Source organism: Dermatophagoides farinae, chromosome 4 (assembly GCF_024713945.1).
Source record: "Dermatophagoides farinae isolate YC_2012a chromosome 4, ASM2471394v1, whole genome shotgun sequence".
Classification (NCBI taxonomy): Eukaryota; Metazoa; Arthropoda; class Arachnida; order Sarcoptiformes; family Pyroglyphidae; genus Dermatophagoides; species Dermatophagoides farinae.
Window position 1 is genome coordinate 7061862 of NC_134680.1, and position 23031 is coordinate 7084892.

Consider the following 23031-nt stretch of genomic DNA (forward strand, 5'->3'; position numbering starts at 1 on the left):
AACTTTCCGTCAACAACGAATAGGGAGAAACTTTCCATCCATGCTACACGTGACCACAACATTCAAATTGATTGATTCATTTTATTAGTAAAAAAAAAAGAAAAAAATTGAAATCCATGGCCCGAACTCAGGTATGACCTCCAATTTGACACATTTAGATTTGCATTTCAAATGTTTATTGTTTTGACATGAAAAGGTTGCGATAAGTACGCCAATGTGTCCATCGGATGGCGGTGATTGTATTGCCGTTTGGGATGTGAGTACGGGCAACATGCTAAGTACGTATCGATCATCAACCAGCCAACTTATACCGCGACATTGTATCGATCGAATTGGCTACCAATATCTGATAAATGGTTATCAGAATTCTCCGTTGGTTCACGTTTGGTCATTGGATGGAAAAGATCGTCTGCATTTGAAATTGATCCTTCCAGGTAATGTTGGAGCATTGTGTGTCACAGCGGACGGCAATTACTGTCTCACGGCTATTGATACACGTTTGTATATTTGGCAATTGGCATCCGGATATTTATTGGCCGTACTTGATGGCCATTATCAGCCGATTCGTGTGGTCAGAGTGACCAATGACCAGTCATATTTTATCACTGGTGGCGATGATGGTATCATTTTGATCTGGAATCTTGCCAAAGTAATTGTGCCAGATTCTCGACAATCGTTTTCAGTGGTCGATGGCCATTCCAGTCGCTTAGAGCCGGATCGGACAATCACAAATTCATCGACTGCAATCATTGACATCCATATTGGTCATGGAGGGGGGCCAAACGGTCGTTTTGTTGTTTGCAGTGAACAATCATCTACAGTGAAAATGTATCAACTGCCCACCGGAATTCATTTGGCTTCGATAACGTTTCCACAATCGATTGTATCGGCCGTTATGGATCGTATGGAACGAGCTTTATTCGTAGGATCGACTAATGGTCCTGTCTATGAAGTTTTGCTGTCTCGAGTTTGGCAACAAACGCAAAGAGAAGGTGACCACCAATCAGTACACTTGGATTTATCATGCATAGATGATGATGATGATGAAAAATCGTCCGATCAGAATAGACAAGTGATGATCGGTCATACACGAGCCGTATACTCAATGGCCATAACAATTGATGGCCAAGCATTGTTGACTGGATCACAAGATCAAACGATTCGTTTGTGGCACATTGGCAGTCATCAATGCATGCGAACTGTTCACTGCAAAGGACCTGTATCGAATCTAATGGTATGGCCCAGTATGGCTGGTCTGTTTCTCTTGGATTCGCTTGAATCAAGCAATTATTCCCTGAACAATGTGGATAACAATCAGATAGATCCTTCGCTATCGAGTTCGAACACTGGATCATTGGCAAAACGTCGACGAGGTAAATTATCTCCAATCTCCAGCAGCATCTACTCGAGGTCACAATCGATTGAGCAGACATTGAGAACGTTGCCGAATCCTTCGAAACCGATATGTTCCGTCTTTCAACGTGATGTATTTCAACTGCGATTCAATCCAATTAGTCTGATCCAGTCAAACAGGCGTGGCCAGCCACAACAAGTGGAACCAACAGACGATTCTGGCCTGGTGAATGCATTCGATCATGGTGGCTGCCTTTGGACACGAAACGATCAAACATCGGGCCGAGAATTCTGGCCCGCAGGATGGTCCACCTTTATGATGCCATACTTGGATGAATGGCAACATTGCAACCAGGTTCGTAATGATTAGTGAATAGTGATTAGTGATTAGTGATTATTTAATGATTTTTATTGCAGAAATACTTGTTATCCGATTCAAATGAAAAGTGCAATCAAGAAAATGGTGTTCATCGGACGAATGATATCCACAATGACCATGGCGATGATGGGGTGATTTCCAAGTTGCGACAAGCCAACCAGCAACTATATCAGTATGCCATCGAAGCGATATTCGATGGCCAGTCCGCCGATTCGGTTACCGGTGGCCACGTAGAATGCATTGAGCTGAACGAATAGAAAAGTGCACGATTTACTTGATTATGTTGACTCCATGCACATTGAATTTGACTGTTTTGCTTTGTGTCATGGTGGGCTGGCCGGTTAATTGTTCGCTTGGCATAACTTTGAGTTGGTTCCATCTGTGTGTATGTTGTATATGAGAATGTGCATAACAAAAACATGTTAGTGAATTGTAATTGTAAATAAATAGATGTGTGTGTGTGTGTGTGTGTGTAGAAACTTGGATTTATTTTTGATGATGAAATAAAACAAATATATAACCAAATGGGACAAATTTGGGTCAGAATCGTTGTATGAATGATGACAGGGTGAATTTCGGTTTAGGAGCTGCATCAACGGGCTTGTTGTCTGTTTGGGATTGTTTGACTGCCATGCAAGGGTGAACAAGTCGATTCTTGAGCAATGACCAATAATAACGGGCTCTATCCACTAATTGTTGGCCAAAAGTGGTTTGCTCACCAGTAACCGATGATGAGGATCGTTTTTGGCCATATCTAAATTATTCAAAAGAATCTTCGGTCACAATTGATTGTGATTGAGGTGATTGGATCGAGGGAAATGTGTGAATGAGTCAGATTCAATGTTATTCAATGTTACTATATACGATAGACTATGCACGCATCATATCGATTTATTGGGCCATAACTAATGGTCAATGAACAATTTGATTGGACTGAAATCGCTTGAGAATAATTGAATATATTGTTATGGATAATGGCGAGTTTTGAATGTCAAAATGCAATTCTATCGTGCTTGGTTTGCGTGTAAATGAGAGATTTTCGTTGAAATGAAATGCCATAATTGCGATATTAATTTATGACGACCATGATGATGATGAGGGTGACAGGAATGGGGTCTCCACTAGTTTTGGGCGTCATGTCGATCAGATGGCCAATCGATCACCAAAGCCACCATTGTCTTGGGAGACCATCACGATGAGTTGACCTTGACTTTCGGAATCTGTTTGGTTCGGAATTTGTTTTGGTGTGTGTGTGTGTGTGTGTATTTTCAATGAAAAATTGATTCATTTGAAATCATTGACAATCGAATGGTTTAATGGCCAAGCTAAATTTAGTTTATGACTATTTCATATGCTTGCTCTAGTTCTCGTCTATTGCTAGCCAGAATGTTTTACGTGATGATTACTCACATCATTTGGTTAGTTTAGCAGATTGGTAGTTTGGGAATGCAAAAAAAGCAATTAAAGACTTACGAGTAAAATGCAATTGCGGCCACCATGACAAACATCAATGAACCGAGAGCAATGAGTGCTCCGATCAGACCAACCTGAACACGGGAAAGTTGTTGATGTGGACGATGAGCTGTCGGCGGATCATGCTGATTCGATTTGAGTGAATATGATTGATGACCCCCCAACTGGCTATTTGTTGTGGATTCTTCGTCTAATTTCGATGCATCGGCTGTTGTTGAGGTTGTGGCGGTGGTGGTGGTGGTTGTGTCATCGAATTTGGATCTTAAATCTTCGGATGGTGAATGGTATCTAGGTGGTGGGTTGGCTGTCACCGATTCCACCGATTCGATGTCCTCATCCACTTCGTACTCACTTTGTTTTGGTGGTGAATTTGAATTAAAATGTGGCCTTAACCTTTGATTCATGTGTGGTGATGATGAGGAAGCCTTTTTGTATTCGATATCTGGACCTTCTTCTTCAGTGATGAATGAGGCATCGGAAAGGCATTCAGTCACACCGACACATTCGTCAGTCATCAGTGGTTGATTGCAGTAGAAATAGTTATTGGGATTGGGCCGGTAGTACCGGATCATAGGCGGCGGCATGTCGGTTGTGGTTGAAGAGGAACTGGTTTCCAATTGGAAAACGCCATCTTGCATTTGATCTTGCAAATAGGATTGCCGCTCGAAAAGACGACACATGCGACTCATTCGGCCATCACAGTGAATGATACCATCACCGAAACACTGAAACTGCGAACGTCGAACCATGGCCATAGTTGGACATATAGCGTCGATACGGAAATGGCATTGACGGGGAAGAGGAGCGGCCATCATTGTTGGCTGACCGTGCGGAAATCCAGCCGATAGTCCGGGTGGCGGTGGTGGCATGAACGGTATGATTGGCTGATTGTATGGCGCCGGTGGTTGATTAATAGGCGCCATCATAGGATGGAACATTGGAATCGGAGGACCATCCATCAAGTCTTGGTCATGATGATGATGTGGCCGAAATGTCTCCATCATCGGATGAATTGGCATCGATGATGATGGAATTTCAGTGCTGGTGCTGGTGCTGGTGGTGGTTGTAGTCGGTCGACGTTTGAAATAACCATCGTCCCGAGAATCATCATACTGTGGTGGAAGCGTAATGGTCACTGTTTCATAGACGTCTTCACGCTTGGCTGTTGTTGGCGTTTCAGTGGTTTTGGTGGTGGTCACACCTTCATCGATCTCTACATTCCCGTCGCCCTCCACCGCCGAATCTGTAACTTCTTCTTCAACTTCTTCTTCTTCTTCTTCTGTTATGGGTGTTGTCGTTGTGGTTGTGATTAAATCCGCATTTCTGACGTCTTGTTTTTTCCTTCTGTTTAATTCTTGGGCCGTCGTTATAATAGCAGTGATGGTGGTGGGTGATTGTGTTGTTGTCGTCGTCGATGTTGTGGTGGTGGTTGAAGATCGTTTCGTTGGTTGGTCATAGAGCAAAAGTTGTTGATCGCCACTTTTCACCTTAACCTTGACTAGCGTTTTCTTTTTCTTCTTGCCAAACTGATTGGCTCTACCCTCGCGGACATCTTTGTTGATGGGAGTGGCTGTAGTGGTTGATGTGGCCGACGGAAAAGTTTTCACCAAGGTGGTCAATCGAGGCACAGCGGTTGTGTGGTGGCCATTTCCACCGAGACGAATGTACTTTTTTCTGATGTTTCGGATGCTGGTGACCGATGGGGATGGTGCGACATGGTGTGGTGGAGCGACAGTAGTGGTAGTCAGATTGAGCCGTCTGTGGCGATTGATGATAATTTGGGTGAAATTGATGAATCGAGCTTGGCGAATGTTTTCGTCTGAAGATTGTTTCGGTGTTGGCGCTATGAACAGAGAACGGGATGGCGATCTTAGTAATGATGCTCGACCTGGTTGCTTTTCCATATCGTCATCGTGGATCATTTCGATATTTGAAACGGTGGACAAATCCTCTAGCGACATGATCACTTCCGTGTTGTTGATTGTTAGAGCTATGGTGTGGTGTTTACACAATGATGATGATCAATAATGACATGATGATGATGTCATGCACAAATCACTTACCATGATGAATGGCCATGTTTATCGAGATGATCATGATGGCCAACCACAATGATGACATGGATGAATGTGGTGTTAATGATCTTATCCAGTTTGGCCATATCGAACATTTTGTCCACCTTTTGTTGACGTTATTATTATAGTCCATTGTTGGATTAACATGGTGGTGAGGGCCATTTTCCACTGACGCGATAATTACTGGGTCCATTTCCGGACTTGACTGATGATCAGCAGCTTTCATCTGGAAAAATGATGGGAAAAGGTTGAATGAACCAATGCATACAGTGATAATGATTGTTTGTAACAGGATACCAAAGGGGTTGCCTTTGTTGTTTGAGAGGATGACGATGGAATGATTGTTTCGCTGATAATTACACTAGAGAAGAACAAAAAAAAAAAAGACAGGAACACACGACGGTTCTGGTTCTGTGTCCAACGGACGAATGGCGAATGAATTGCTTTTGTGCAATTGCTAGTGTGCACAAAACATTGCCTGTGTGGACTAATTACCATAATGACATGGTGAAAGTTATGAAAAGTAAAAGCAAGCAAGCAACCAGGAAACCAGGAAACCCGATGAATTTTATTATTAGTAATTAGTAGGCTAGTCGCATAGAGAGCGATAGCCGGCAACCGTAGTGTTAATCACTTTGTTTCCGAATACAGGAATGGATTAACACTAACTTGCAATAGCAAACAAATTGATTCGGGTCATGTCTCTGTGTCACAGATGTGACCCGATAGGCAGAATACATGGTCCATGGCAGAACACTTGGAATTGCCAAGAATGGGTGTGTTGGATGCAATCGATCATGGCAATCGACCATTGGCTCTTAAATAATGCAGTGATTTTCACTGGAATCGAAAACATTCGGATCAGCAGCAGCAGCAGCAGATGAGCGATATCTGATGAGGTTAACAAAACTGTTTGGCATGCATGCATTATTCATTAATTAAATGCCGATTGATAAGCGCTTTCGCTTTTTCAATTGGTGGTCGGGCGGTTCATAACAATGTAATCACTAAACTAGGTCAACTGTGGTCAAACTGTTTAATGGTGGTTATGATGATGATGATGATGATGACTCGCTATATTCTCTCATTATATTGCATACATAGTACCCACTTACCTGATAACAATTGGGTCATACGAGATGTATGGTGATGATTATGCGATGAGATGATTAGAAACAAACATGCAAACAAGCAAACAAACACATACTGTTCATATGATGATCCAGCGAGACATTGTTGATCGTATGTGTGTGTGGGAGTCATTCAAGGGACAAAAAGGATGTTTCATTTCCTTAAAGAGAAGACTTGTCTATTGGAAATTGGAAATGGAGAGAAGCATGCATGCAGCAAGACATTTGTCCGTTTGTCATTGTTTTGCAGGGTCCGAATTGGCCATTTGTAGCTTTGGTTCCAAGAGAATTATTAGAAAAGTATGACTCACGAGATAATAAAAACTGGCCATGAGGCAGGTAAAATAAATATGGTTATCATGACCATAAATGTCAATCATACATAATGTCCATTCATTCACATTCATTCATTCAGCTGCACAGGTGTGATGGCCGTCCATTGTTCATTCATCCGTCATCCGTATGACTAACCGATTCGTAGATAGTGTGCGAAAGAGGTGGAACATTGCCAATCATTCATTATGTGCATGTCATTGTCTGGATGGTCAAGCTTGAATGATGGAATCGAATGTGGCTTCCTGATCAATGAATAAAGTGGACAACCCTCGGCTTTGTTCTGGCAAAGTCATTGATGCGAAAACCAAACCGAATGTGAATTGTGCTGCGGTCGATATCATTCGGTATCAAAACGGACTGTCATTTCTGCTTTGAACAACAAACAGACATGCAACGATATTTGCGTTTCGTATGGCTCGTTCTATGTTCATTGCTCCTCGATCACACAGAATGTCAATCGCTCATGTCGTACGGAATGAGGAGATTGGCCACCTCGTTGAATCAGTTTGGCATGGATTTGGCTCGTTCGATGGAAATGCAGCCACACCACACAACCTCATCATCGTATTCGTTTTGTCCGTTCTGTGTGGGCACTTCGTTGGCCATATTGATGGCCGGCCTTGAAGACAACGGCCCGTTACAGCAGCAGCACCAGCAGCAGCAACAACAAAACTACGCCGAAGAACAGTTTCGAACATCCGAACACGCCACTGAACGGTTATACGACTCATTGCGATACGCTCTCTACCTGAATTCGATGCAGCCACAAGAAGTGCATCTAGCATTTCTGGATCTAATGCGTCACCTACAGGTCAATTTACCCGTTGGTTTCTCGATACAACAGCCACACAATTTGTGGGAAGCGAATCACCGGAACCATGGTCTTGCTGATGATGTCATGTTCATAGTGAATCAGGTGTACGTCCAACGCTACATTCCGATGGACTATCGATTCTATCGTCTGGTGCAACGTTATTACCAGACGCCGATACGAAGCTTGGATTTTGCCTATGCACCGGAAGAATCGTGGCATCATATCAATGCCAAAGTGGAACATGAAACCCAAGGAAGAATCGACCATGTGCTCGATTCACAGCTCGTGACATCGTCTCCTCATCCATTGTCATCCACACGACTGCTTTTTCTGTCCGGCCTTCATTTCCGAGCTAGACTTGACTTTCGACAATTGGTTAGTCCTGCGATGCATGATCAACAACGACGTCGTCGAGGTGCCCTGCAACGACTCTGGCCTTTGCGGTCACCTTTTCTTCCGCCAGCTAATCATCACCAGATTTTGTTTCCGGCTTTGGTTCATTCGAACCACCATCAACCACCACCACCACCAATCAATCGTCCTCCATTCGGATTGCTATTCAAACCATGGTTGGCCAACAACATAACAATAACGACAACATTGCCATCCACTTCAACATCATCATCACCATCTACGACGACGACGACGACGACGACGACGACCACCACCACCACCACCACCAGCACAGCTTCGCCTGTAATTGCTTTGAAATTATCATCAACAACTACCGCGGCACCAGTCCAAAATACCCATCATATGGAACATGCAGCAACATTCAATCCATTCGAACCATTATTATTATCAAACGACAAGGGTAATCGAGTTGCAGTTAAGAAAAGAATCCGACTACGGTATCAGCACAACGATTATCTGAACAGCACCGTTATTGAATTGCCATTTGTGGGAGGTACAGTGTCCCTGTTGATTCTGCTTCCGGACAGTCTACAACAAATGCCGTTGATGCTATCCCGGTTGAACGGTCAGCTGATCATCGATCTATTGCAGACACTACAGACGAGACGGATGGACATAAGTTTGCCATTGTTTACAAATCACACCCATTATATAAATCCTGATCGCCTGAGTAATCTTCTCACTTTGATCGGTTTAGGTGAGCTATTCACTGTCACAAACGACAATCATTCGGATGACCATCGTTCGTTGGCTGCAGCATTGGTGCCAATGATGCAGATTTCTCACAAATGCATGATTGATATGAATGTTATCGACGACGACGACGACGACGACAACGATGATGATGAGCACAATGACTGGTCAGGAACAACACAAGACAACAAGATCGCCAAGAGACTCTCTCATCAGGAAGATGCGATGAAGCACATTAGTTTGCAAATGGAAACCTTCATCTATCTCATCATCGACAACGTTTCCGGCCTCATCCTGGTGATGGGCAAACATGGTTCAAACTAAATTATTGGCAACAATTGTCACACATACACCCACACAGCGAATGAAAATGTAGTGTTAAGTAATGAATCAATTGAGAATGGAGCAATCTTTTTATTATTGTCACACAATGTTGAATGATGAAAGGAAAGAATGAATTTGAAACATTTGATATTTGATTGATAATAATAATATCATGTCTAAGTCTGTTGGTGTTCTACCGGTTCCAGATTACTGGACAGAATGGAAACCACTCGATCCTCTTTGGGCAAAAACACCGAGCACATAGAGCCGGAGATGCTTCGGATGAAGCCATGTTGTCCGATGAGATCCTCGTCCTGGTGGATGGATTTGATTCTCACTTCCATATCAGTGGTCAACCAATCGGATGCATAACCACCGCTTGGATCGGATCCTATGCCAACACCAGGTGTTTGTGGGTTGAGATGGAAATTCACATCCGGTGTCATCGGCGAATAGCCAAATGGAGCCGGTGACGGTCCTACGCTATGTGGATTGTGGTATGTAGCGCTACCGGTCGATGCTGGACTTGGTGCTAGGTATCCCGGCGATGGAACTATGCCGTGCAAGTATCCGCCACTGCCACTAGGTGATGGCGATGTTGTAGGATAAGGTGAATAAGGTGTTGAATCGGAACCTGAATTTTCATTGATGAAAAATGATGAATCCTAATTCTCTCTATAAAAAAAACTATCTGAATACATACCCGGAGTGGCTGGTGTATAAGCCTGAGGCGTTTCGGGATTGTTGTAGCTGGGCGTGTTGGGCGCAAGAAATGTTCCTGGAGACGGTGATGTGTCCAGGTAATCCTCGAATTCTGGCCGTGGCGTTGCTCCAGAATCCCAAGCAGGCGTTCGCGATCCATCATGTAACGGCGTTCGACTTGGATCGTGCAACGGTGTTCTGGAACCAGAATGCATGGGCGTTTGCGAACCATAGCTTGGAGTACGACTTCCGGCATACGGGTTTGGAGTGCTGGCAGCAGAATCCATTCCGGGAGTTCGGCCGGCAGCCGAATTGGGCAATATACGACCATCTGCAGTGACCAACGCTATTCGAGTCTTGTCGACGGTGATTGTTTGGCAACTTGTGTGCAGTTCAACGCGAGCTGTTGCTCCGATCGCATCTTTGACGATGCCGATGTAGCCTTTGTAGTGGCCTTGGGTGATTTTAATCGTTTTGCCAATCAAATTCAGATCGTTGCGATCACGACCAGATCGTTGAAAACCTTGTCTGGGCATTGGAGAACCGCCACCGGTGGCTGCTGATGGATGTGCGGGCGATTGCATGACTCGTGGTGACATGTAACCGGCTTGTAAATTACCGCCGGCGGAAGCGGGCGGAGCTTTTGAAGCTCCTTGCAATAGTAAATGTCGCGTTTTGCACGCAAATATGCCACCATTCTCGAGCACCATACGCGAGTAAAGGAATGCAATGCCTCGATACAGATGTTTGATTTCGCCTTGACGACCAGTGTATGGACCGTCGTGTACGCGAACTTGGTCTTTCACTTGAATTTGATTGGAATCTGAATCCAACGATACTGCACGTTTGGAGTCACGTTTTCGTAGAATGGCCTGTGGTTTCACCTGGACGACACGGTCATGCATGTTTAGAACATGGAAATTTTCTCTTTCCAGACGCACTATCACTCCAACAGTCTGCGCATCCAGGTGGACAAGATCGCCCCATTGGTATTGACCCATTGAATCGACACCGGTGGCCATATCCGAACAGAGTTGAAGATCTTTGTGCAGCACTCGAAGTTCGTGCATGGTCAGATCGGAAAACAAAACAATTTGGTCATCTTCCACCCGAATTATGAGGCCGGTGTCTCCTTCATAGCGACCGGCAATCACTTTGACATGATCACCAGGTTTAAAGTATTTACGCAATTCATGTGGCTGAAAGGGAAGTGGAGCGTCGAGATCTTCGTGGTTGGCAAGCATTTTGATGAGATTGCCTTCGATGGTCAATATTTTGCCGGTCAAGCCTTTCAATTCGCCACTGATTACTTCGATATTGTCGCCCGCTGCAAACGAATGGCCACGATCTTCGGCCAATGTCGATTCGGTGAGATGAATTTCCATGCCTTCGGGGTGTTCTTCGAATCGTTCCAGTTCGGCCAAAGTAGGTTTCACACCTTCCACCTGAATGGCATTCATGTTGAACGCTTTGTAGAGAAAGCCACGACGATAACGATTCGATTCGAATATGATAAAGTCGCCGTCATTGGTCACCTCGCCGCCAATCGATCGAATGGCGTCCATGTCGAACAGTTTGGCTGCCGGTTTCTTGAATCGTTTCTTTTTATTGTCACCATCATCATTGTTTTGAGAATCGTTGCCTGGCGCACGGAGCGCTCCTCTTAATCTGGTATAATCGATACGCGGTATTAGTTTGAGATGCACCTGATTCTGGGCAACGTCAACATAGTCCACCTGAGCCAGATCGTCTTTGTAAAGGCCACGTTTAAGACGAACCCATTGACCGACCTAATTGTAATAAATGAATTAATGAATGAGTGAGTGAATGATTCTATGGCCATTACCTTTAGGTTAGAAGTGTCTTTGGTCACTTTGAGAACTTCGGTCATTTCGGCAATGGGCACCATGGTTTGTTTGTAAAGACCAAGACGAAGGTTGCCAACGTTTTGAATGGCCTGTTTGACGTGCGTTTGTTTGTATGCTTCGATGTAAATGTAGCCTTTGATGCCTTCGGGTGCTACCACCGATTTGATTTGCAAAGGGTCGTCCGAGTTTTGATGGGCGATGAATTTTCGCATCAGTTGCAAAACAGTTTGTTTTTCTTCGCCGATACGGCATTTGACCATCCAAAGGTTTGGATCTTTGACACCTGGCATCAACGCTTGTTGTGAGATGTTGTTGGAAAGTTCTGCGTCACCATCGTAGCCATGTGCTACAGACGTCGGTTCGGCATACTTCATTCGATAATAGTTTTCGATTTGGTCTTCTTCGCTGGTCAGAATCATCTGCAGACGGCGATGCTGATTACGATCTGAATGGTCGCTGCTGTCCAATTTGTTGTCAATAATATCCGGTTGTGCGCCTTCTTCCCATTCTTCGTCGTCTTCGATCTCGCTATCCACTTCGGCTTCTTCGAGAATGAATCCACCGTGACGAGGCTTTTTTCGTTTCTTTTTACTGGATTTCTTTTTCGACCGTTTGTTGCTGCCGTGTTTAATCGGTTCATCCGAATCCTCGTCTTCTTCCTCGTCGTCCTCGTCATCGTCAAGATCTTCGCCTTCCGGCTCTTCTTCGTCTACTTGTTCTTCTTCATCATCGTCGTGGTCGTCTTCATCATCGTGTCGACGGTTCTAGCATTTAATTGAATTTAATGTTTATGATGATGATCAAACTGAAGCTTACCTTGTCAAATGAATCGTCGGAATCGGACATGATTATCGATGGCGATGATTAATGTCGATTAAATGTGGTTGATGATTAACGCGACAAAAACAAATATCAATGAATTCAATGTGTCAGTTTTATGTGCGGTATATTTGATCACGACAACAATAACACGACTCGCCATTCCGACACGTCCTATATGAACGGCAACGAATTCAAACAAAATTTTCAATTTTTTATATCATCAAAAAAGAATACAAATACAAATTGATAAATCTTAAATGGAGCAGGCGCATATTCAAACAATTTGAATTTTTTCGACAATTTGAAATAAAAAAACGAATGATGATGATGATTTGATTTATTTTATGACAACAATTGTTCGACGTAGGTGAGGATTTCTGTCAAAACGCTGTTTGTTTCTGGCAAAGATCCTGTGGAAAGAAAACGCCTTGATCGACACAATGGACAAACTGGACTCTTTCGTTGATGCTGCATGGTGGTGAGATATTGCTGAAGACATGGCCGACAAAAGTTATGGCCACATTCAGTGGTGATCATATCATTACCATCATTCTCAACAATTTCGATGCAGCATGCACAACGGAATGCATGGCGAACGGTGATACGAAATTCGACTAGATTTTTATGTCGCTGGGCCAGTATGTCCGACCAGACTTGCTTGTTGGCTTCGTCCTTGCCAATCAATTTGACCAGCGTTTCCGGTATGACGTAGTAATCTATTATTGGATTCGATTCGCTCTGTTTTGATTGATGATCGTTGATCGATGATGATCTGGCTTGTTTGGACCGTATATTCGCATCAGTGGTCCAGAAACGTTTCTGTGCAACCTGGCGACACCAGCCAGGCGGATATTGTAATTGATGAAGGCCCAATTTTTTTGTTCTGTATCGTCCGGCATCGGTCCATGGTGCCGGTTCTTTGTCGTCTCGACGAAGTAGGAATCGCCAAACTCGATGTCCGTTGGTGGCAGCTTCAGGCCAATAGCTTTGTACTTTGTAGAGTCCGTCATATCGAACACCAATCTTGGGCAAATACCTGGACCGTTTGTGTTTTGGAATGCGGCTATTTCCGCTTCGTAGCACTCGTATGGGCAGACCTTGTTTCCATAAATCGCGATCAGGACCGTGAGCACTGGCGCCGTATTGTTCATTGATCGGAACCGGACAATTTCGTGCCAATGCTAGAGCGTCTCGTTGCAGTTTCTGGTCACATTGCGAGACACTCTTGCTACCGCTTCGTTTGCGCACTGATCCAGGTGTGTTGACTGTGTAGTAGATCTCGTCGCCTAAATCTACATCCTGTGGGTTGAGTGCAGCGAATACAAGCGAATAAACACCCAACGATTGGCTACCATGAATGCCGGCCACCAAAGGAGCATGGACACCTGCTTCGGATGCTTGTACTCGGAATCGCCACCACGATCCAACGGCCACTTGTGGTATGTGGCCGAACGTTTGAGATTTGACTTGGTTTCGATGTGGATGTTTGGAACGTGAAGCACAGGCCATGCCATATCCCCAAGCCATATCGATTCGTGTTGTTGAATATGTATCCTGCTGACGTTGTTGAAGATGAGATTGTTGTCGACTTAACAATTCGTCATTGGTTTCATTGCGGCATTCATCACAATACCAGTCGTGGTCGTCATCGGGTGTTTTGTCCAACGGCTGTTTCAGACACCAAAGATGCACGGCACGTTCACATTCGTCACATACGAGTTGTTTGTCTGGATCAGCTTTCTCCGAACACACTTGACAGCCACATTCCGTGCATCGATTGATTGTTGCGTCGTCACGGCATTGGTTACAATCTGGTTCGATATGGCCTGGATTATTGTTGATTAGCACATTGGTTGATTGTTTAGTTTGTTTAGTGACGGTTAGTGATACTTACGGTTAATTTGGGATCCATTCTTGATGATTAGGTCAAGCTGTGAGTTTCGTTCAGCGATAGGAACGTTGGATTCGAGATTGTAAATGAGTCCATCGCCATAACTAATCTGTTGTCTGATGATGGGCATTTCTGAGCCGTGAGTGACCAACGCCAACCACACACTCATGCGGTCACGACGACTACGTTTTGTCATTTCCACAACAGCCGCATACCATTGATGATCCAGGCAAACAAGTACAGTCTGGCCTGGTCGCAAAGCTTCTTTGCCGATCATGCAGTACGGTTGTGGTCTGATTTGAGACAACGAACGAATTTGGTCGCTGCCCAGAGATTGTTTTTCGAACGATATGTGATAGTGGATGGATGATGTTGATTTTGTCATTCGGACAATTCGGCCAGGATACCATGATCCAGTTTGCTCGTTGAATGCATCGACATGGTCATCCACCGAGTAGTAATCGTCTTGTTGGATCGATTGTTCATCATCGTCATCAGATTTGTTGTGATCGTGGTCAGCGATTTTGGATTCCACTATGTTCGTGGCGGTGGCCAACATAACATGAATGACATTGTCATCAGACAGACCGTACGTTCGAATCGAATATTGATCTTCGAGTTGTTGTCCATTGAAGAATAGTCGAATCGTCGTTGATTGGTCGGTCCAATGTTCTGGCCACATTTGCTCTAATCGATCTTTGATCAACTGTCTTAGCAATCGAACTGGGTGGTGATTGGATGGACACCACCAGACGTCGAATTTAGATTCTTGGTCTGATGACCAAGAACTACCGACTAGTTGGCAGCGGAATCTTGTTCCCGGCATGACCGTATTGTATCGTATCGATCAATCGATTGACTGGATGGATTGTTTGAATCATCGTATTATTTTCATCGCACATCGGAACAAGCGGGTTGGACCCGAAATGAACCGCCTATAGTGTGATGACAAGCTGTACGTTGGCACGCGAATCAACAGCCGACATCTGTTGCATCTGGTAAGTCGTTTTTTTCGTCGGTTTTTTTTGTCAATTTTTTTCTCGGCTTTTTTACTTTTTTTTATTCATCATCATCAATATATAACATATGCGCGTGGCCCACCAACCAGAAGGGTTATATGACATTTGGCCAGATGGCTGTTTGTGTTTTTTTTCTGTTTTTTTTGTTTTGTTTTTTTTTGTCATTCGAGACCGTTATCAAATTACACACAGAGCTCAGGGTTGGTTTGAGTCGTTTATTTTTTTCGGTTTTGAAATTTGAAAATGTAAAAAAAGTTTGAGGATTCAAAAGAGAATGAGAGAACAATTGTAATCCGATTCGAAGAAAGAGAAAAACAGAGGCCTTGTTCATATATGAATAACGTTGAATAAGATTACAGTTATTCGAATGGCTGAGACGAAAAAAAAAGAATAAATATGGGTTACACAGGGTGTTTAGAGAATAAAAAGTCCAGTTCAAGTATGAGAGAGAGAGAGAGGAACATCGAATATGCTTGTTGTTGGATTCGCTAGTTGTCAAATTTCGGTCCGACATAGGTGGGTGATGGCATCATTGCTGAGGAAGAAGATTGGTCTTTGAACTGTGATGATGATGATGATAATGGCGATGATGAAATTCGAGATTGGAATACGTTCGACGTGTAGTAACTGGCGCCTTCGTCTCGCGATCCGTTATCGCTGTAAACATCACGGCCACCGTTATCCTGGACATTCGACGACGACCATGACGATTGTGACTGTTGTGGCTGATGACTATTACTGCTGCTGCTGCTGCCTTGTTGACCTTGTGACCAGATCGCATTGTTGGGTCCTATGAATGGGCCATCCAGGCTGCTGATTGGAACTTGACCTGATTGCATGGGCCGTTCATTCGACTGTAATGGCGATGACCATTGGTTGCCATTTTGGCCATTGTAAGCACTGGCTATCGACGGTACCGATTCAGACATGGACGGTCCATAGTGTTGAGATTGTTGATGTGGTGCTGGTTGATGAACGTACGAGCTTTGTGGCCGATGATGATAAGACGGCTGTTCTAGCTGTTGGTGTTGGTGTTGTTGGTGGTGGTGATATTGTTGTGGTTGGTAATGGTGGTGATAAGCAGCAGCATGTCCATAATTTCGACCATACAAGCCTTGCATTGATCCAGAAACATGTGGTCGTTCGATCGGTGATGACCACTGACCAGCAGACATGAATGATGGTGACGATGATGATGGCACCGCTACGAACGATGGTCGATAGCTTGAAGCAGCACCATGCATTGACGATTTCGATCCAGAGCCCGTTACGTAACGTTCAGCAGATGGACCATTTGAATTGTACAGGCTAGAAAGGTAAGCTGGCGGTGAGCTGCCAAGTGAACTAAAGTCTGCGGCCATTTCATTATTATTACCAAAGCCATAGGGTGCTGGTCGATACGAATAAGAATACGAGGATCCCGAAGTCATCATCGGCGTGTTGTTGTTCTCTCTTCTAGGACGAATTTGACAGTTTAGAGCGCAAATCATTCAATTCAATGATGATGAGATATACAAACCTGTAGAATATGGCGTTCATTATGTTACGCAAACGACTGGTCAACGATGAACGACGACCTCCGATCGGTGACGACATTGGCCGTAACATGGACATGAATGACGATGGACTGGTCATCACCATCGAAGACCAACTAGTGGGCAAGGTCATCCACGACGAAGAAGACGGCGACGAAGGTGAGGATGGTGCCGCTTGTGCCAATGCCTGGAGCAGAGCTTGATACTGGGCCATATTTCCGGCGCTGCTAGTTGAAGGTGATTTGATGGCGGTGGGTACCGATGATAGGAAGGCAGAAAGATCATTCGTGTAGTAGGATGTGCTGGACGATGGTGGTGGTGGTGAACCAGACTGGTCTGATCTGACGACCTGGTTTCTGCTTACAGGATGCAAATTGGTCGATTCATTTAACGATGGTTGGGCATTATGTGGCACTGGGGTCAACAGCAGCAGTTGTAGAAACGACAAAGCCACCGACAACAGGAGAAGATTCTTCTGTGAAGAATGAAACAAACAGAGATGGAATTGATTCATGTTTTGTTGCTGTTGTTGTTGTTGTTGTCGTTGTTGTTGTTGTTGTTGTCGATTGATGACCGTTGTCACAAGTGACCAGTGTTATGAGAAATGGCCAATGACCAAATGGCACAGATTTGTGTATACAGTGTTGCACAAACCGGTCATGATTTAGCCTTTGGCTAACCGATAATTAATTCACCCCACTCGACTATGGTTATCGTGGCAAAGTGGCCGGATATAAGCATCATCACTGGTATTCAGGTCAATCTACGGGCAAGCGCATCCATTGGTGTGTGTGTGTGTGTGTGTGTGTGTGCGTCAGAGTGGACAAGAAAAGATTTGAGAAAAGATGTTTGCAATGGACTTACCATGTTGTTCATTGATCCTGGTGATGAAAATTAGTCTTGATGATGTGATGGATCTGGATCTTGATTCAATGACAATGACAGACAAATTTGGACCAGCTAGGAACACATTGACACGAGGACAGACGATGATGGTGATTCAGTGTTGAGATTCGTCAAAAAAAAAAACAAACGATTGACGTCGATGTCTGGCTCATCTAAGGATCTGACTGAATGTGAAATCCTGGTTGTCTCGACATTGAACATTGATGTTGGCCATGACATTCATTCATTCATACAACTCGTTGTTCTCTCTCGAACACGAATGCCAGTATGATTAGCAGAGAGTGGTTAGGTTCCCGATGTAGGACATCATTCAAACGATAACCGGCGAGAGAAACAGGCAAGTCTACTTTTGCCAAACTCGTTTTCTTCTTTTCTGTTTTCATCTTGTTCGGGTGAGGATGCATCACTGCGGTTATTAGGATGGCCATCACGATGTTGTCGATGTTGTTCATCATCATCATCATCAACATCGTCATCGACAACGATAACAGCTTCGTGATGTTTGTAGCAATTTGCCATCATTATGAATGATTGCCAAGGCCGGAAGAGGTGAAACTTGGCATACTCGTTGACCTTGATCTTGTTAAGTGGTGAGATTATTATTATTATTATTATTAGCTAAGCCGATTATTGGTCAAGTATCGGCAAAAACCCTCGATCGATCGAATCACGCACACACACACACACACAGTAATACAGTGATGCCCTTGTAAGATTCATAATTGACCTTGTTGTTGTGGTTGATGATGGATGCTTTTACACAATGGCTGATGCTGACAAATGGGTTGCTTTGATTCAAAAATGTATTTTGAGTGTGTATGCACAAAGAAAAGGTGTTAATTAGAGCCTATTGTTTGCTCACCCAACAGCTGCATCGTTTCTTCATTTGAGCAGTTTCACATTTCTACATTGACATTGACCACAATGGCCGAATCACCTATATCACTAACACACACGCATCAACAGACATACAGGCGGTTGATTGCATGAAGCATAAATGGGAAAATTCCATTCTCAGCGCCGATAATGAAACAGGATTTCATTTCATCGCGTTAATAAATCTAATCAATAGCCCGAGGGATTTGTTTGTTTGTTTGTTTGCTTGTTCGAATTTCGAACCATTCACACTGATGAACAATGATGAATGTTGAGCATATAAATGTTTCAGTCTAGAATCGTTTTTGTTGAACATATGATGGAGGGCTTTCGCGTGTTGGCGATCACGTGGTTTATTCGTGGTGTGTTTGCTTTTCAGGACATGACCAAGTGGCAAATTTCCATCAACCAGGCAGCATCCTTTGTTCGGTGCGGTGCTACACACGATTATCTGGCAAATACGGTGTCCATGTCCATTGTGCAAGGTCGCCTATACCAATTTGTACGCTCGTGTGACGATTCTCAGTTGACTGTTATTGTCTACGAGCTTAAACCGTCCACCACCAACGTAGAGAGGTTGGACTTGTCCAACGGTGCAAGAGCGACATTGAATCAAGTGGAAAAATCGATTGCACAGATGATACAAGATACAGCAAAAGTGATTGACCGAATGAACATGCGAATCCATCTAGCCATTTATTATTCGGACAAATTGAAACAGATCTTGTTCCATTTGTTCATATCAGATGTGGCCAACGACAGATTCTTTGTGATGACTGACTTGCCGGATGGAGAGGTGAGCTTTTTCGATGGAGAATGGAAGTACAAGATGCGTTTTGCGATTATTAGTGACAGCAATGCCATTTATGTGATCAGTTCATTTTACGGCCTCTCACAATTCCTAATCAGACAATTTGACAAAGATCATGAATCTGCTTTGGCCTATTATCTGTGTGTGTTTGAAAATCCACTTACCATTCAGCGTTCAAAGAAGCCATGCATTAGCACCAAAGAAGCAATCGATGTATTTGGTCATGTTCAGTATGGATACACATCACAAACCATCACATTTCCCGTATATCTTTATCTGGTTGCACCGGCCAAAAAAACAGTGTGGATAGTCAGCGAGGACATTCTTGGCGATGAAAGTCAACGTCTCTTTAAGTTGAGACGCATCTCGTTCCAAGAATATTTCCATTGTCAGCAAAATCCGGACGCTGCCATTCCTGGTCGATTTTTCGCAAACAGTGACATTTCTTGGTTCTATTTGGCGCCCATATTCATGTTGGTATTGTCCATCATGTTGGCCATTATGTACTGTTTGATCCGCTATTCGCGCTCTCGTCGCCGATACGCAATGTCAATTTCAACTGAACCACAACAACAACAACAACCGACCTTGGAATCGGAGATTTCGAAAACGATCGAGGCAGAATACGACAAAGATGACAAAAAGACAAGATATCCATTACGGATGGCTGGACATGAAGCGGCGGAAAACATTTTACTACGATCACCAGCAACTTGACTTTGGTGCTAATGATGATGATGATGATGATGATGATGGATTTATTTTTTTTTTAATAGATTCAAAATAAACACATTTGAACTGCCATCCAGCGGCCACAAATCAAACCACCGAATGAAAGCATCTTGTTGTTTTGTTGTTTATAACGGTAAATGTTTGAGCATCATTTTGAAGCAAACACAGATACAAACAGGGTTGTTATTGTTGTGAGTTTACCGACTTTGCTCACAGGATGAAGCCGAGTCAAATGTTTGTGCCAATTGGTCATCTGTGATCAAGTGTTTTATGAATCATCATCATTGCAATAATAATCTAGTCATATTGATTTCACTGTTATGATTATGATGGCATCCAACAATCAAATGCACAACTATCTGCGTGAAATACGCGGCATATCTGGTGTTGTGATGACCAGTGATTCATCGTCATCTTCTTCGTTGGTTTGTTCGGGTATCAAATCCACTTTGGACGCAAGTAGCAGTAGCAACAGCAATCCATTGGCTGAATCGTATGGACAACAACCGAAAGCTTTGAATCGTCAGAGTCGTGTGGTGCTGCATCCCCAATTACATCAGCAACATCTGAAGAATGTCTGGAAACATTACTGTGAGTTTTGTTCAGATGATTGCTTTGCACATTTTTACATTATCTGTCTATCTATGTTCTAGTGTATGAACTTCAGCAACGGGCGCCCACACCCAAACGAGTGGTTTGTCCATTTGTGATACGATCGCGACCCTCCCACTATGGTCGAGAATTCCATGGCATTATGTCGCGTGATGAGGCCGAACAAATCCTGCTCGACGATGGCAAACAGGCGACGACTGATCAGACTTCTCATCACCACCAGGACGATGGGCGCTATCTGATACGTGAATCGTCGCGTCAAAAGTCTCAGATGACGCTGTCGTTGCGGTTCAACAATCAAACAAAGAATTTTCGACTTTTTTACGATCATCAAGGTGGCCAGCACTACGTCAACGAACTGAAGCGTTTCGACACTGTCCATGACTTGGTGGCCGATGGTCTCATCACACTTTATGTGGAATTACATGCCGCCGACTACATTGCCAACCTGGCCAATCAGTCTCGATACGAAGAATCGCCCTACATGACGTTGCACAAGAATCGACTTTTGAAAACCAACAAACAGACACGGTCCGCGTGTAAATTGGACAATGTGCAGATAATGCCCATTCAGCCGCAAGAATTGTGTCTGCAAGACGATCCCTGTGATGATGATGATTCGTTGGATCGGAAATTTGATGTTCGTCTGTACGAAAAGGCTCACAATTTTCGGACGCACACGTTCATCGGACATCCGTGGTGTGATTTTTGCGGCAACTTTATCTGGGGACTCATAGGACAAGGTGTCCGCTGTGAAGGTTTGTCTTTTTAATTTGTTTGTTTATTGATGATGTATTGATGATACAAACTGTCCAAAACAGACTGTGGCTTTGGAGCTCATCGGAAATGTTCAGAATCTGTGCCAAACGACTGTTGTCCCGATTTACGTCACATTCGTCGCATATTTGGAATCGATTTGACCACGTTCTGCAAGGCCAGTCAATTGCCGCGACCATTCATCGTTGAACTGTGCGTCGCCGAGATAGAACGTCGTGGTCTTCGTGTCGAGGGACTTTATCGTGCCTGTGGTTCTTCTGACGAGATTGACCTGTGGAAGAATCGATTCGAAACGGACTGGGAACACACCCCCTTGGCTCAGATTGAAGACATTCATGTGGTGACTGGTCTGCTGAAACAGTACTTGCGATTGCTGCCCATTCCGTTGATAACATTCGATTCGTACCAACGTTTCGTTGATTCGGCAAGTATGTGGATTGAACATGTGAGAATGTTGGTAGCAATGTGTTGATGATGATTTGTTTTGTGCAGAAAAAAAGCTGCCAAGAGCAAGCCGTACAAGGATTGCGGGATGCGTCTCATCATTTGCCGCCAGCCCACTATCAAACGCTCAAATTCCTGATTGTCCACTTAAACAAGCAAGTATAGCTGATTATTGATTATTGATTGCCATTAATCGACACCACATGCAGGGTCTGTGCATACGAGGACTACAACCTGATGTCGGCGAAAAACCTGGGTTTAATATTCGGTCAGACGTTGATATACACGCCCAACATTCCGATGATGTTTCAGATGATGAATTGCTGCTGGGAATACGAATCCAAGGCCATCGAATTGATGATTCTGTTTCATGATAAAATATTCAAGTGAATCTATCCATGTAAATAAACTAGGAATGAATCCAATAATAAATGTTACGTTGCTTTACTCATCTTATTCAATGATTTGGTGGATGTGTTGTTGCACCAAACATTTAGAATGACCAGATATGGATCAAGTGATCAATTTTTCATTGGTCTCTTATGTTTAGTCCGAGTTATGTAGAGATTAAATTGGAATAGAAACGTGACTTGGCCTTGAAAGGAAAAGGGAATTTCCAATGAAATTGAAACGGCGGGTCTCTTCAATTCAATAGAATGATGATGCAATAGGTGGATAGATGGCATTAGTGGCAAAAAGGATGCGTTTGTTGTGAACATCTCTGTAAGTTGTTTCTGGATGGGAAAAGGATGCGTCGTTTGTGCATGCATTGAATGTGTGAGTAACTTGTGACTCATTCGTGATTGATGGTTTGAAGCAAGCACGTGTTTTTTGACTTGATAAAAATGTGTGTTTTCACTAATTGATTTGTTTTTTATTTTGCTGTTATTCTCTGTGATATCAAATCAAATTTTTATTTCATGTTAAATTTCACCATTGGTAGAATTTGGAAAATCCATCGTTGAAATTATTGATTCTTTGATTCTTTTCTTTTATATTATTTTAATTTTAATCTGTGTCTTACATTCTTGAATCAATTTTTTTC

At 43.6% G+C, this 23031-nt stretch overlaps 8 protein-coding genes across 13 annotated transcripts; 4 read left to right on the forward strand and 4 right to left on the reverse strand.

Moving 5' to 3' along the window:
* Positions 1-23: 23 nt before the first annotated feature.
* Positions 24-2259, forward strand: LOC124490344 (WD repeat-containing protein 18). The gene is made up of 3 exons (XM_047052818.2): positions 24-131; positions 197-1708; positions 1771-2259. The coding sequence occupies exons 1-3, from the start codon at positions 117-119 to the stop codon at positions 1987-1989; spliced, it is 1746 nt and encodes a 581-aa protein (XP_046908774.2). The 5' UTR covers positions 24-116; the 3' UTR covers positions 1990-2259.
* On the reverse strand, positions 1732-6485 carry LOC124490335 (uncharacterized). Of its 4 annotated transcripts, none has more exons than XM_075730496.1 (4): positions 6396-6485; positions 5269-5506; positions 3206-5195; positions 1732-2486 (listed from the first exon to the last, which is right to left on the reverse strand). In XM_075730496.1, the coding sequence occupies exons 2-4, from the start codon at positions 5504-5506 to the stop codon at positions 2273-2275; spliced, it is 2442 nt and encodes an 813-aa protein (XP_075586611.1). In that variant the 5' UTR covers positions 6396-6485; the 3' UTR covers positions 1732-2272. The 4 variants fall into 4 exon arrangements, with proteins under 4 accessions (XP_075586611.1, XP_075586608.1, XP_046908762.2 ...); XM_075730493.1 differs by having other exon boundaries at positions 1732-2111; positions 5269-5641; positions 6396-6410; XM_047052806.2 differs by having other exon boundaries at positions 5269-5641; positions 6396-6410.
* Positions 6486-7143: 658 nt separating this feature from the next.
* LOC124490336 (uncharacterized) lies at positions 7144-8997 on the forward strand. Its single transcript, XM_047052807.2, has 2 exons — positions 7144-7386; positions 7474-8997. The coding sequence occupies exons 1-2, from the start codon at positions 7210-7212 to the stop codon at positions 8989-8991; spliced, it is 1695 nt and encodes a 564-aa protein (XP_046908763.2). The 5' UTR covers positions 7144-7209; the 3' UTR covers positions 8992-8997.
* A 64-nt stretch (positions 8998-9061) lies between these two features.
* Positions 9062-12538, reverse strand: Spt5 (Transcription elongation factor subunit Spt5). Its single transcript, XM_047052816.2, has 4 exons — positions 12378-12538; positions 11540-12325; positions 9695-11483; positions 9062-9625 (listed from the first exon to the last, which is right to left on the reverse strand). The coding sequence occupies exons 1-4, from the start codon at positions 12405-12407 to the stop codon at positions 9168-9170; spliced, it is 3063 nt and encodes a 1020-aa protein (XP_046908772.2). The 5' UTR covers positions 12408-12538; the 3' UTR covers positions 9062-9167.
* A 187-nt stretch (positions 12539-12725) lies between these two features.
* Positions 12726-15100, reverse strand: LOC124490337 (E3 ubiquitin-protein ligase UHRF1). The gene is made up of 2 exons (XM_047052809.2): positions 14278-15100; positions 12726-14209 (listed from the first exon to the last, which is right to left on the reverse strand). Exons 1-2 carry the CDS (start codon positions 15098-15100, stop codon positions 12726-12728), a joined length of 2307 nt encoding a protein of 768 aa, XP_046908765.2.
* A 394-nt stretch (positions 15101-15494) lies between these two features.
* Positions 15495-17907, reverse strand: LOC124490347 (uncharacterized). Of its 3 annotated transcripts, none has more exons than XM_075730541.1 (3): positions 17693-17907; positions 16813-17300; positions 15495-16748 (listed from the first exon to the last, which is right to left on the reverse strand). In XM_075730541.1, the coding sequence occupies exons 1-3, from the start codon at positions 17702-17704 to the stop codon at positions 15782-15784; spliced, it is 1467 nt and encodes a 488-aa protein (XP_075586656.1). In that variant the 5' UTR covers positions 17705-17907; the 3' UTR covers positions 15495-15781. The 3 variants fall into 3 exon arrangements, with proteins under 3 accessions (XP_075586656.1, XP_046908778.2, XP_046908779.2); XM_047052822.2 differs by having other exon boundaries at positions 16813-17303; XM_047052823.2 differs by having other exon boundaries at positions 15495-16745; positions 16813-17303; positions 17693-17906.
* A 263-nt stretch (positions 17908-18170) lies between these two features.
* On the forward strand, positions 18171-20253 carry LOC124490348 (uncharacterized). Its single transcript, XM_047052824.2, has one exon. It carries the CDS (start codon positions 18894-18896, stop codon positions 20136-20138), a length of 1245 nt encoding a protein of 414 aa, XP_046908780.2. The 5' UTR covers positions 18171-18893; the 3' UTR covers positions 20139-20253.
* A 69-nt stretch (positions 20254-20322) lies between these two features.
* On the forward strand, positions 20323-22442 carry LOC124490345 (N-chimaerin). The gene is made up of 5 exons (XM_075730540.1): positions 20323-20744; positions 20807-21523; positions 21587-21970; positions 22035-22141; positions 22196-22442. Exons 1-5 carry the CDS (start codon positions 20474-20476, stop codon positions 22358-22360), a joined length of 1644 nt encoding a protein of 547 aa, XP_075586655.1. The 5' UTR covers positions 20323-20473; the 3' UTR covers positions 22361-22442.
* Positions 22443-23031: the final 589 nt, after the last annotated feature.

Coding starts and splice junctions, on each gene's coding strand:
- LOC124490344 (XM_047052818.2), top strand. Junction 1,709..1,770: donor AATGGCAACATTGCAACCAG/GTTCGTAATGAT, acceptor TTTTTATTGCAG/AAATACTTGTTATCCGATTC.
- LOC124490335 (XM_075730496.1), bottom strand. CDS start 5,506: ATGAAAGCTGCTGATCATCAGTCAAGTCCGGAAATGGACCCAGTAATT. Junction 5,196..5,268: donor AAACATGGCCATTCATCATG/GTAAGTGATTTG, acceptor ACCACACCATAG/CTCTAACAATCAACAACACG. Junction 2,487..3,205: donor GCCGCAATTGCATTTTACTC/GTAAGTCTTTAA, acceptor TGAATAATTTAG/ATATGGCCAAAAACGATCCT.
- LOC124490336 (XM_047052807.2), top strand. CDS start 7,210: ATGTCGTACGGAATGAGGAGATTGGCCACCTCGTTGAATCAGTTTGGC. Junction 7,387..7,473: donor TTGAAGACAACGGCCCGTTA/CAGCAGCAGCAC, acceptor CGGTTATACGAC/TCATTGCGATACGCTCTCTA.
- Spt5 (XM_047052816.2), bottom strand. CDS start 12,407: ATGTCCGATTCCGACGATTCATTTGACAAG. Junction 12,326..12,377: donor CCGACGATTCATTTGACAAG/GTAAGCTTCAGT, acceptor ATTAAATGCTAG/AACCGTCGACACGATGATGA. Junction 11,484..11,539: donor AAGACACTTCTAACCTAAAG/GTAATGGCCATA, acceptor TATTACAATTAG/GTCGGTCAATGGGTTCGTCT.
- LOC124490337 (XM_047052809.2), bottom strand. CDS start 15,100: ATGCCGGGAACAAGATTCCGCTGCCAACTAGTCGGTAGTTCTTGGTCA. Junction 14,210..14,277: donor GAATGGATCCCAAATTAACC/GTAAGTATCACT, acceptor ACAATAATCCAG/GCCATATCGAACCAGATTGT.
- LOC124490347 (XM_047052822.2), bottom strand. Junction 16,749..16,812: donor ATGAACGCCATATTCTACAG/GTTTGTATATCT, acceptor AATTCGTCCTAG/AAGAGAGAACAACAACACGC.
- LOC124490348 (XM_047052824.2), top strand. CDS start 18,894: ATGTTTCAGTCTAGAATCGTTTTTGTTGAACATATGATGGAGGGCTTT.
- LOC124490345 (XM_075730540.1), top strand. CDS start 20,474: ATGATTATGATGGCATCCAACAATCAAATGCACAACTATCTGCGTGAA. Junction 21,524..21,586: donor ACAAGGTGTCCGCTGTGAAG/GTTTGTCTTTTT, acceptor TGTCCAAAACAG/ACTGTGGCTTTGGAGCTCAT. Junction 21,971..22,034: donor ACGTTTCGTTGATTCGGCAA/GTATGTGGATTG, acceptor TGTTTTGTGCAG/AAAAAAAGCTGCCAAGAGCA.